The sequence below is a fragment of the Synchiropus splendidus genome, chromosome 14, assembly GCF_027744825.2.
Source record: "Synchiropus splendidus isolate RoL2022-P1 chromosome 14, RoL_Sspl_1.0, whole genome shotgun sequence".
NCBI lineage: Eukaryota > Metazoa > Chordata > Actinopteri > Syngnathiformes > Callionymidae > Synchiropus > Synchiropus splendidus.
The window spans coordinates 11314286-11328086 of NC_071347.1; the positions used below are offsets into that span (position 1 = coordinate 11314286).

The 13801-nt window shown below is 41.6% G+C and overlaps 1 protein-coding gene across 3 annotated transcripts in view; it reads left to right on the forward strand.

Annotated features, from left to right (window-relative positions):
* Positions 1–3333: 3333 nt before the first annotated feature.
* Positions 3334–13801, forward strand: part of hipk2 (homeodomain interacting protein kinase 2) — an 80930-nt gene continuing 70462 nt past the window's right edge. For all 3 annotated transcript variants that reach the window (XM_053886358.1, XM_053886359.1, XM_053886361.1), the window contains exon 1: positions 3334–3701. In XM_053886358.1, coding sequence (XP_053742333.1) covers positions 3683–3701 — 19 coding nt within the window. In that variant the 5' untranslated portion in view covers positions 3334–3682. The remainder of the gene's footprint in view (positions 3702–13801) is intronic.

Sequence of the window (13801 nt, forward strand, 5' to 3'; positions counted from 1 at the left end):
CATTCAATGATAATTCTTTTAAAAAAATTCAAGATGAGAAAAGACGCTGCTAACCACCCAATACATCGGGGCACCCTGTAACAGTCCGTCACTGGACCTCATCATATGATAATACATGGTTGTCTGTCTCTTTGTACTCATAAATATCATGAATTAATTTTGAGATTGTAAACAATATCAAATATAGTTCCAATGAAAAGGGACAGCTATGAATTATTATGCTTTTCTTTTCTCTTAATTCATCGTAACAAGTTCCTGTCATTGCCATAATGCTTTCTCTAGACTCTCACCCAGAACCTAACCATCTAAAACAACCAGGACTCTTAAGTGAAGTGAAACCCAACTACAATGAGTCATTTTTTGAAGTTTTTATCATCAAACTGAGGTTCAATCACAACACGAGTGTCCTCACAAATAGGTGTGTTTCCAAGAATTAGTCCTCACAAGTATAGCTAAACCAAGTGCACACACACACGTACCCATACTCACTAGCACAAATTGAATTTTTGGAAACATTTTTGACGTCATTGTGTGTCAGCATTAGAGTTGAAAGATCATTCACAAAGAAGGCAAAAAAAAATCTTGTGTTTTTGATGCCATTACATTTTCTTCATTCGACCAGTAGCAAAATGCTTTTTGAGTTTGGGGTTTTACCCAAACGTGTTGCGTCATCACCACCATCACACGGCGCCAGGGTGAGGTGACACAGACACTTCAATTACTCGACTCTTGACTACGTAAATATTCTCTAAATGACTATAATAACAGTCATTTTAATCCGAAAACGTGATGCTGCTGCACGTAATTTCACCTACTCTTAGAGTAAAGTGACAGTTGCTGAAAACAAGACAAAGTAGAGAGGTAAATATTGTAAAGGTAATAGATGCAACTTCTTAATAATCTTTTTTTTTTATTTTAAAGTTCATTTTTTTCCGTTTTACACAATTCCTGTGTATAATGTAATGCATTGACAAAGTTCACCATTTTCATGAACTTATGACAAAAGACAATGTTGAGATAAATAACAATGAATGTGCTTTTTTTTCTTGACACACAAAAAATCAGAATGTGTCAAACAAAAATGGATTTGGATGTGTGATATCATTTATGTTGTGGAAACTCCAAGTTGCAAAATCAAGGCAAGCCACACATCAATCTGGAACCCTTGAGTAATGCCTGTACAATCCAAACCTGCGCAGACCTAAGCTTCCGGGGGGGTCTTACTCTCTGTGTCCAAACATTACATCATCAATTTACTGAGGACTGGTCAGTGCTTTTATATTGATGTTCAGGCTCCAGGCGCTGTGACACAATGGTGATGATTGCATAACTTGATGAAGAATATAACATGCGGGTGAATAACACTATTTAAAAACACGTTCGCAAATGTCTATTTCCTGGAAATCTGATCCTTGCACTTGAAAATTGTCTGCTGAACTGGGCTATTAACAACCACCCGGCATGTTTAATGTAGCTGTTGCACAATGTTGGAAGTGCATTCAAGGGTCGCTGGTACATGACAGATTACTCACATTTGTGTGAGCCAATGTAATCCGATTCTGCTCCAGTTCATTCTCCTCGAATCGTGCGGCCGTCATACTGGAATCTACTGTAGAAGCGCCACTGCTTCACAGTGCCGTGACCAACCACCTATGGAGGGGTGCGACACCACTCACTGCACAGCTTCAAATGAATGTCAGCAGCTGTGTTGAGGAGTCGCCGACCGCTAATAACTCCCACTCTCAAGAGACAGCAGGTTAGCAAGCGCTGCGTCTTATAAATAATTCAAATGAATGTAGAACTAAACACTTTGGTTTATTCTGTCTGTTGCGTAATTATTCCTCTTTTGTTTCTTACCGAGTCCATTATATAAACCACTATCAACCTACGCTGGTGTAGGCCTGTCCAGCAGTCACACTGGTGGTCACTGCAGTTTTAAACACACTTCAGGTGGTGCCTGAGTATGCATTCAATTACTATCAGGTCGGTACTATTACAACGTGTGAGTCATACAAACAAGCAGTTCACGAAATTCACATACCATCTATTAGTCAAGGGGAGTACAGCAGCAGTTCAGTGATGTTGTTCCGGATTAGCATGTGTGTTGTCGTACAGCGGTGATTTATAATTAATTGGGTAATGTCTATTTCTGGACAGGTCAATGATGAAGGGCACCACAGCCAATTTCCTGCTGCTCAGAGGCCACAGGCTTGGTGTCTCCTTGACAGGTAATTTTTTTTAACCTTTTAAACGCTTTTTGCCACCAAACCCTTTTAGTTTTTGATTTATCACATTGTTTGTCGCTTCATTCTTCTGGGTTCAACTTCATTTATTTTGTTATGATGAAAAAAAAAAAATTATTGCACTATTGTAATTACATTGTTAGATTTAGCTATATCAGCTGTATACATCCGCAATAATATATTATAACATTTGCATTTTTGTCCCCTTGAGACCTTAGTTACGAATTGCATTTTGAAAACATTTTTTTTTTGCTGCAATAAACGAATGTCCTTGTTTGTGAACAATAATTATTAATGTGCTACTATAAAATATGTCAGATTTCCTTTTCATATGAAGCTGTAGACTTGCATATTGTATGCACACTGGATTCATCCTCACAATTGAAATAGACTGTTCTATCCGGCTCTGTTTTCTTGTTGCATAAGTTTTGTGTGTTTTTATAAGCTTTTTTTCCTCACTAAAATGTCTGTAACATTGTTATATCACTACAACAGAGTGCAGGAAGCGTCCCTAAATGTGGCTAGTAAGTCAACATTTTAAAAATAAAAGTACCAAGCAGGAATGTTATCTCCATGGCTAGAAGAAAAAAAATTTTTTTAATTTTTTTTTTCATATTACAAAAACTATAGTTACTAACTAAACACGCACTATATATATATATATATATATATATATATATATATATATATATATATATATATATATATATATATATATATATATATATATATATATATATATATATATATATATATATATATATAAATAAATTCATATATATGAATAATAAATTCACAGATACCAGATACATCGCCATTTCTAATAGGAATGAAAATACCATTAGCATTATATTTTTAATACTAATGGTAATTGATATTTATTTGTTAAACAGCTGCTACGTATAAATACTATAAGATGTAGTCGGGTATTATTGTTATTATTATTATTATTATTATTATTATTGTTATTATTATTATTATTATTATTATTATTATTATTATTATTATTACGTTGAGGAGCCCAGAGTGTCGATCGCCATGTCAATCGATTCACTCGACGCTCGATTATCCCACTGAGCCAAACTCGCTGCGCTCTGACCACTGCAACTTTTGCACCGAGAGTCCTCGCACTCCACAGTCATGTCGCACAATAGCTGAAGTAAACCTGTCACCGTGGCTCGTCCGAGGAGCCTCCACGCCAGGCGGGATTGCTATCGCCTCGACACCGGTCTCCAGCTCGGCTTTTTTGTCTCTCCGTGTCGTCGGACCGCACGTTCGAACCCGACTGGATCGGAATTATGAGCGTTTTCCCTCACTAATGAAGCGGGCCAGTAATGCAGGAGACCGCATCAGTCTTTCAAGATGGCAGATTTTTATTGAGTTTTGAGCTGATCTTTCGCTTGATTTTTTTGCCATGAATAACAGACCGCCTTGCACCGATGGCCCCTGTATACGAAGGTAAGCCGCCGCGCCGGAGCAGCGAGACAGCAGCCGGGAGATACTGTTGAACTGATACCCAAACACAGATGCACCGTCTCGCCTCTCTCCGCCAAATCAACGTGTCATTTACCTACATTAGACACTCGCTCCCCGCGAGTCACGCTCTCTAAACCCCCGACATGTTCTTAGTTGTGGACTTATGATTAGTACACCATCGGTTAATACACTCGTAACACAATCGAGCTCAGGCAGCTCGAACCTATCCCGTCCTTCCTTCTGTTTATCCTATACTGTTTTATTACTTCTGCTTATCTAGATTTAGTTGGGCTCCAACCCCACTTTCCGAAGCGTATTTTATTTCTGGAAAAGCTGATAAGACAGGAATTCTGTCGCTGCAGCATTTTGGCTGTGACTGATCCGATTGTGAGGATATATCCCCGCACGTTGCTCTGCCTCTATCTAGTCGTTTAAAACCCCAAATTGTGTCGTTTCAACTTGATGATACCCGCTAAATCAGCATCCCATATCTGCTGTCTGTGCATGCACCGTTATGGTTATATCGCTGCCGTGCTCGTTGTACATTAAACCCATCTGTAACTGCGGATGAGTCGCCGGAGCCCAAATCCTTCAGACTCTTTAATTGTACTGTATTTTATTGTCGTGTTCTGGAGGCATTGAGTAGCACTGAAGGTAAACAATACATGCGGCGATAAAAAATATAAATATTCATAGATTGAAGAATGATAGCCAGAAGGAATCCAAGACAAATCCAACTCTAATGCAAACGTTGACTCTAATTTTTCATGATCAATCTCGCTTTACTATTAGCTTGCCTACTCTGAAGTCCCTCTGCTGGTGCCAAAGGGAACTTTTTTTTCTGGTCAGTGACTGACAGATTCGAATTGAATAACCAAGTTGCTCTTAAAACAAATTGAAAGTGCGTCAAAAACTCTGGATCGTCAAATACATTCATTTTGGGGGTGTTAGGAGCGTGTTCATGCAGTACTCTTTATGCATATACACTGCCTTGCCAAAGAAAAAAGTCGCCACCTGGATCCTGGATCTGGGGTTACGGCAGTTGGTCAGGTCTAGGTTCAGCTGACTACCTGAATATACTGAATGACCAGGTGGTTCCATCAATGGACGTTTTCCTCCCTGATGGCACGGGCATATTCCAAGATGACAATGCCAGGATTCATCGGGCTCAAATTGTGAAAGACTGGCTGAGGGAGCATGAGACACCATTTTCACACATGGATTGGCCACCACAGAGTCCAGACCTTAACCCCATTGAGAAGGCTTTGAGCAGCGGTCAGACTCTACCATCATCCATGCAAGATCTTGGTGAAAAATGAATGCAACACTGGATGGAAATAAATCTTGTGAAATTGCAGAAGCTTCTCGAAACAATGCCACAGCGAATGCGTGCTGCAATCAAAACTAATGGTGGTCCAACCAAATATTAGAGTGTATGACCCTTTTTTTTGGTGGAAACGTTTTTTTTTTGGCCAGGCAGTGCATCTGCGGCTGTTTGGGGATTATTTGAGATTGTACTGGAGGTGTTGAAAGTGAGACATTCTCAGCATGAAAAGGAAAGTTGAAATTAGACGCCTATGCAAAAAGGTTATTAGTGTAAATTACATTCCCGGCTTTACCCCCACTCACCACGGCGAGGGGGAGAAGGAAAGAGATAGAGGTGGCACAGGGAATTCATTACCTTGCCTGTCCTCTTGGTGTTGGAGAGGGGCTGCTCTGCCAGGCAGACATGGAAGTGAACATGGTCAAACTAGGTTTTGGGGCCCTTCACATAGAATAAGATCAGCTGTTATGGTGGTTACTCTTCATCTGAGATGATAAACTAGCTTCTTCAGAGCTTCAGACCTGTCCTCTGTTTGGGCCTGCTGTTGCGGTGAACTTTTGAATCAGATGGCAGATTGAATTTGGTGCTCCTGTTTCAGAATGTAAAGCAAGACTGTTCACATTTGTTGGAATCCAAAAGAACAGCTCTGTCTACTAAATTGGACTTGTGATGCTTTCAGTTGGACAACAAATAAAAACATGGAAGGCAAAGCAAGGTTATTTTCATAGCAGTATCCACACAGCGTGGGGCAAAGGGATTCACAGAAAGGGAAAGAAACAGGTTGAACAACAAGATAAGTGTGAGATAGCAGGCGTTACCATTGAAATGTTAGGACATTGAGTCCCAAAGTGTTTTTTTAGAAGCTTATTGTTGAAATGTTTAGTTAGATCTTGAAATCAAAGTGGGAGCAAGTCTCTTTTTTTTCTCTTAATCCTGAAATTGTTTGACCGGCACTTTCTATTATACAGTCCTGAATATCTGGCAGTTATTGTTTCAGTCTGAAGTAATTTGCGTGGAGCAACAATGTAGTACGCTGCATTCTTGTAATTATGTAACTCCTCTCTTGGCTAACATGGACAACTGATTTCATTCCTAAATTCACCTTCCAGACCTGGGAAGCTACAGTAGCCCTGGTGTTCATTTTATATCATCTTTAAGTTTATTAAAAATCAAAATAAAGCAACTTTACTTTGAAGGTTTTTTTTTTTGTTTACAGTATTTTTACTGGTTATTATACGAAAATGAAACATGGAATTTACTCAGAAGTCGTAAAAATAGTCCTTGTGAGGTCTGTATTAGTTTTGCTCTTGGCATTTTTTCCACTTTAGTGTTTGCATTTGGTCCTTCTTGGCGAGAGCTGAGGGCCATCAGGCGGACATGCTGGCAGCCAGGTCAGCGGTCTGATCACCCTGGGAGCCTGGTTTCATAACACAAAGTGACATATTGATGGATGTGTGATGGAATAGAAGCTGTCCAGCATCGGCATGATTTTGAGAACAGCAATATTTAAAGTCCTCGTCCGAGTGCGGCTCATGCATATGTCTTCATCTGAGTATTCATGCGGGTCACCTGTGTGGAGGGCATGGCTGCGGGAGGATTAGACAGCTGCAGAGCAGGACGCAGGCAGGAAGACAACCTCAATTGCAGATCTGTCACTAGCAGGTCAGCCAGGAGAGAATTCATTTGTTCCCATCTGGAAAAAAGTGGACATGGACACTGGAGTATGACTCAGAGGCTGATGATAATGATGGGGACAGACGCTGTGGCTTCGCAAGCAGATTAATGTCCTATCCATTCACCCTGCCATTATGTGCCATTGTGTCTTTAAATTACTAACTGTAAGCTACAGCGGGTGCGTGGCAGAGTTAGGGCAAGGTTCCAACATGATTATTGATATTCAAAATACAGGTCTCGCTCAGACAGTTGGGTGGTGAGACTAGCTTTAGACATGTGTCTCTTCAGTGTGCTGGAGGTATATTAATGTATGCATGCTTGTTTGATTTCCTTTTTGGGAGAGTTGAGCTTGAACCTCTTTTAAAGACACACAGTCATTGTCATTAAATCCAGTCATGTATTGCAGATTGTTACCGTTGTTGTGCACGCTTGTGAGTCAACATACGTGACTCACCACCCCAGTTTTGGAAATGCACCTTAACCTCAAGTAGTGCTTTGTTCTCAATTTACAAGTTTCATATGACTGACGTTGGACTTCCCGTTTCTCTCTGTCCTCCCTCTCTGCTTGTTTTGTGTGGTTTGATTGATATCTTCCTCGCAGGCCTTGACCCAGCTTCGAGTCCAAGGTTTGGCCTTTTTAGATTTTGATTAGAATTGCAGGAAGAGCCCCCCGCCGCCTTTAGGGGCGACAAAAGGTCTTCACCTTGTGTTTGTCGCTTGGGAACAGAGTTTGGATTGCTGACTGTTTTTAAAAGCGGAGTGGTGTGTTAAGTCCATCACTGTCCACAGTGGGGACCGGCCTTGGTGGAGGCAAGAGAAAAACAAACTGATAAGAGATAGGGTGATATTTAAATGACGGGGAAAGACAGTCATCACTCTGCAAATCCTTGTAGGTGTCATTGTGGCTGTTTATCTCGTGTTTACACTTTGACTCAGCAGCATCACTGATCTGCTTGTTGACAGGACATATCATCCGATGACTTGTGTGAAGGACGGTTTGCGCTGGAAAGGTCATGGGAATGGATGAACTGAATAATTCCTGTTACATTATACAAAGCTTCCTCTCAAAAACAGCATTTGCTGTTCAGAGCTCTGCGGAGGCATTTACCAGACGAGAGAGAAAGAATGAGGTGTGTGTGTGTGTGTGGAGGACGGGGAAATATGAGCACTCTGATGTGCTGAAATAGTTCACAGGTGTGATCGAAGACGTTTGGAGACAGATGGGGGTTGAAAGGTGGGGGAGTTGTCAGACTGAACTGAAAGGACAGGTTAGCCCAGCCTTCACTAGCTGCTGAATGGCCTCAGCAACCAGCTGGATTCACCCAGACGAATGATCTGTTGCCGCTTATTTCTATGTTTAACTTAATCCCCACATCATACATCTTTCTCATGAATTTCTTTGAGTTAGTATGGGGTTTTGTTACTTTCACTTCAGTCAGTAAGCCTTTTTTGCGTGCCACATGTTTCGGTTCTTCTGTGAGCAACTCTGAAAGTGCGGAGCCTCTTCAAGTGGGTGACCACATCAGTTGGTGACATTGCTTCGTTTCTATCGAGAGGGGAAGAGAGAGGGAGGCTGGCGGTGATGGAGCCTCAAAACCGTCGACTGCTTACACAAGGCATTTCCGTGTTGGTTGTCATGAATACCCGTTAACCCCCACCCCCTACACACAAACAGACACATACACGTTTGTTTCACACTGCGTATGGTGTGGCAGTTTGTTTGGAACAGCTGCAAGTTGTGACGACTACTTGCTTTGGAGAGATGCAGAAAATATTCCACACTAAAATGAATTTGCAAAACAAGTTTAAAATCACCCGTGAGAGTGTGTTGTTATCGCTGTTAGACAACAGCTACTGATGCATTCTAATTAATATATTCTTTATTCATATTGGAACTTTTTATCATTTTATTTTTTGCACTAACTGGTTATATTTACTAAATAGTTAAGTCAAAACAGCGAGTGAAGTAAGCATTTATTTTGCTGTCGTAGACATATCAGTACATTGATTTACTGTCCTCACACTCATTAACACTGTCTAAATTTGGCACAGGAAAGTAGGAAATTTACTGTACTGCTAGGTATATCTTGCTCAGTCTGTTTGTTTTAAAGTACACCCTGGTTCATACATTTCATCATCTGCTGCGAGATCATGGTTCAATGCAAAGTTCACACACTGTCATCACGAGTTGGGATTCTATCTCGATTTATTTAATGCAAAAGCACTGTTGTTCACTATATTGCTTTGCTTGCATTTTTGCTCCCATACCATATATTACATGTTCACTTTGCAATCTGTCATCATCTGCCAGTGACCCTCTCTAATTCCCACACCCATCCCGCGCCTCCCTGCACCACCCCCCGCTTCTATCGCTTATCTGCCTTTCCATCCAGCTCTGCTTGTTGATAAGCTGAGAAGCGATTGGCCGGCACGCAGGGCGCCCATGTGACACTTCTGCAACAGACTGATGGCCAGATTGGAAGCCACATGTATGTGTACGTGGGGGAAGAGCTCTGGCTACTGTAGTTTTTTTGTTCGGCCTAATCGTGACCCCCCCACTCAAAGCTCCCTCCTATAGCTTCCCGCTTTTGTCGGTCCCCAGCTTGTCTTTTTTTGCTTAGTCTCCCTGAAAACCCCTCCCGAAACCTCCTGCCTGGTTTTTGTACATACTGTCCTACGTTGTAATCCTATTGTTTATGTAGAAGTTGCATCATGTTGGCCCATCTGATGCTGCATGTTCTGGTGGATATGTCCCCGTGCTTGCTGCATGCAAAGTTTGTCGGCCTGTCCTGTTGAATGGAAATGATTTAGCCGCTAGTTTGATGTGACAAATGGTGAAATAATTGTTTAACATATTCATTTCATTTTCTTTTAATCAGTTATCTTGTGATAGAAAAGATGGCAGTGAATACAAACACGTAGTCAAGCTTTAATATCCTCCTCTTGTTCTGGTGGAGGCTTGTGGCGCGAGAGGGAAACAAGTAACAGGCGGAAAGACATTTAAATGAAGAACGAAGAACATGGTTTGATTAGACTGCCGTGGCTTTGCAAGACACACTGCGTTCCTTGTGTTGATAATGTCACAGCTTCTAGCCTGATCACATGCAGTAAGCCAACAGTTTCTTCAACACTCCTGGCTGCAGCTCTTCTCAGTCATGCAGCCTCGCCTCTTCACAGACGGCTGCAGGTACAGTTCTACGCTTGGCCAGCGACCAAAGAACTTCAAAGTGGAGCAAAACTTTTTTTCTTTTCTGTCCAGATCCAGTTGAGAGGACACAGTGGACAAGGACGGTCAAAGGAATCAACAGGCATATTAATGAGGAGCTATTTATTTCTGACTAGCGTCATAAACATTCATATTTCATGGTCATATTGTGTTTTCAAAAAGATAATGATAGGATTTATTATTTGATTTTATTGCACGGTATCAAGATACAACGCAATTTAGCTTATAATTCCGTGTTCAAGTTTCAGTTTATGTTCTGCCATTACTAATGAATCCAGGGAGTTTATCGTCACGTGAGTGTAGCCTGTACCATCTGATAGCAAGCCAACCAATAAACTCAGCTGAGTTCTGCCATATTTCAAGAGCCAAGCAACTCACATGGAATCAGTTTCATCCTCACTGCCAGGTATTTGCTTATGAGGAATTTGGTTACAGTCGCTCTTTGGATGACAACTAAGGGGGCTTTCACACGATGTTCTGCCAGAGAGGTGGATTTTGTCCTGTTTTTCTTTAGCAAGTGCTCTACAGAAGGTGGGAGGTTTCGTCTGAGGGACCTCGCCCCGCGATGCTGGAATTGACCACAGCAATTTAGTAAGTTGTGTTTGGGAAAAAGACTGCATCAACTGAGCTTGGGAGATAGTCGGCCCCAGCGATTGCTGAGATGGATTCCTCACTTTGGAATTAGTTGCTCTGAACAATGTTGTGATGTAAGATTCAACACAGCAGGGGATGAAACACAGAAACAAGTGACAAATACAAGTAATCTAAAGAGAAAAACAGAATGTGCGCTGTCTGAATAGTGGAGAGTAGGAGTTAAAGGTCATAGCACCAGACTTGTCTTGTCCAGTTTACCATGTTATATGCTTCAGTAGATTGACTGTAGAATGTACAGTACAGCCAGCTCCAATTAAACCACATCTTTATCACTCTACCTCTTCAGTAATCAGCTTCGGTGCTTTTTGGACTTGAACCTCAAAAGCCTCATCCTTACTCTGGTGACCTATTGAAGCCTTGATGCATGCAGTACTGGTGTACTGTTGTATTGTGCTTTGTTGCCCGGAGAGCCAAACACATCTATGCAAACGCTATTGATGCCACAGCTGTTTGATACACTGCATCGCAGAAGTTAGTACAAATTTATGACATCATGTGAACGCAAAATGACCATTTCATAAGTGTATTGAAATGAATCTATTAGTCATGCCAGATGTTCACTGCCAGTAACTCTACGACCAGGTTGGTGATGCCTTGGCCTGAAAGACACTTTTTATGTGGTTCCATTTCATCACCCCTGAGAGCTGCCCACAGTGCATTTGTGATTCAGTGTTCAGTCCTCCTGTTACTTAAACATGACTGTTAGCATTACACTAGGATTCAAGGAAAATAAGCAAGTCTCTTCCAAAGGCAATTGAATGTTTTGCCTTGGTCCAAGTGTGTAGACATAAAAATGAAGCTGGTTTCACCTACTAGATCCCCCTCTTTACTTCAAAGCATCACTTCATGGCCAGCCAGCAGCTCAGCCTTTTGAACTGACGCCTCCATTCAACCTCTGAGACAGAAAGGGAGAAAGACTGCGATGCAGGGAGTGACAGAGATTGAAAAAGTGATGCACAAGTGCAGGGAGGGAGGGGTGCGGCGGAGTCAGTTGGAGGGATGAATACGCCTTTCTGGGGCCCTTGGGCCTCTTGGGCACTGCTAGAGGTCAGGGGCCGATGGTTGATGAGATCAGGGTGTCACTGGGTGAGAATGAAGCTATGGCATAAGAGTCGTAGATCTTAGTGCTCGTGTCCTGCAACCTGTCTCCCTGGTACATGTGGGATCCTCACTGTCCAGAGAGGCGCCCGTTTTCTTGGCTTTCGTGACAGAGCACAGCAGCTGCTACCAAAACAGGCCCTCAGCCCTTCTTTACTAGCGCAGTAGGTGACCCAGGAAAGGCCCTAATGTTGACCTTTGTTCACCAAGACCTGTTATCCTTCCTCCACTGCACAGTATGTGTTTTTACCTCATTAGGCCTTAGAGACAGGGGCATCTTGGGAGTTCTGCATTCTCAGTTACTAAACTTTAAGCCATAAACATGGTGTTGTTAAACAGCATCCGTCTCTGCAACCAGGTCACAGTTTTAATAACCAGGACCGCCAGACTGCCAGACCGGAACCTTCATGTGGTGCTTCATTTATACGATTCATCAAAGCATATGTTTGATATCCTTTTTGAATTGCGGGGTCAATTCACCCTTTTGAAGATGTTTACCTTTAAAAAAAAAAGCTCCGTTCCAAATGCGTTCTTCCCAGAACAGCGTCTCACTGTGTGGGTGTAAAAACGATGGTCAGAAGTGCCATTCCCTGCCCAGCTTTGGCTGCTATTTGTGACTATGAGGACAGTGTAAATAGAGTCGGCTAAAAGCATGATTTTCACACCGAATCAGACACAGAGGGCCGACTTGGCTGGACATATTTATTACCTCAGCTCTTTGGCCAGAAGGACACCATATTTACAACACACTCTCCAGTGGATTAGGAACACATATGCTTTACTGAATTAGTAGGTAAGGACATACATGGGGAAAAAGAGCTTTTCATAAATATATGAGACGGTTGCCTGCGCCATATGATAAAGTGTTTTGTCCATGCACTTCAGACTACTCCAGAGCTTCACAAGATTTGAGACCCGGTTTCAACTTTTTATCAGCTCAGTGGCTACACCCAACATCTAGCTTCCTGCTCCCCAGACATTGAACCCTTCTACGATTTGCCTGCGGAAATTTAAATTCTAGTATAGTTTTTCCTAAAATACTGTGTGTGTATAATGCACCTTTTCGTGACACTCCAATATCAACATGGTTGGACGTGGAATGTGCTGCACAAAAGTCCGAAGGGACCTAATAAAGCAAAAGACTTAAACTGGGGCAGATAAGGATAGAATAAGATGTAAAAAATGTTTAATAAGCATGAATAAGGGTGGAGTAAGACGCCTGCTATGTCCTTGGAGCATTAGTGCATGTTGAGGCTTTTCTGAAGAAGAAAAAGGTGTCTGCATTATAAATTCATCTGATCTGTGGCTTTAATAGGCCCAATGCGGGAGCTTCACACGCCCCGCTGAAATATCACACACCCTTGTCGCCTGGAGAGGCATGTGCACCAAACCTGCCGTGTATTCGATTGCAGAGTGCACATGGACATGGGGTGTGTTCTAGGGGTGAGAAGGGCTTCCACAGTGTGTGTCATTGACTGTTATATCTATTGTGTACATGCCTGTTGGCTTTCTTTAGAAAACTTTGGTAAACAGGAAGGCCACTGTAAATAGTCTTTCTTGTCTGGTCAGGCTCTAGCTTTTCTCCGTATCACACTGCAGCAGCAAGAACAGAAACTATAGGTACTGTTGAAAAGTCACATGATCTTTTCAACAGTATAAGATCCTTGTGTACTTACAGTGTAAAGGGAGAGGTGCTATGTGCTTAAGTGATTTGTGGTGGGTGGGTATCCATGTTACATAGAGCTTGTGAAGAAAATAGCTTTATATGGTAAAGCTGGGGGGAAATACTTTCATACGTCAGTAACAGCAAAATACTGCTTTGCACTTGATGTAGTACTTAACACGTGAAGCTGAATTGACGCTGCTGTGAAAACAATGATTTTATAAGTGTATTGAAATTATTTAAGTCTATTATATTTTTTATATAGATAACTAATAGAAATATGATTCAAATTGAAGGAACCATTTCTGTTGAGTGTGTATTCATAATTTATGCCTGAATTTGGCTTGTACAATTATTAAATAAATGAAATGACTATGAGAGTCACAATGTTTTTATTGATTTTTTTTGCCTGAGGAATGAAAATAATAATATAAAAAGCATGA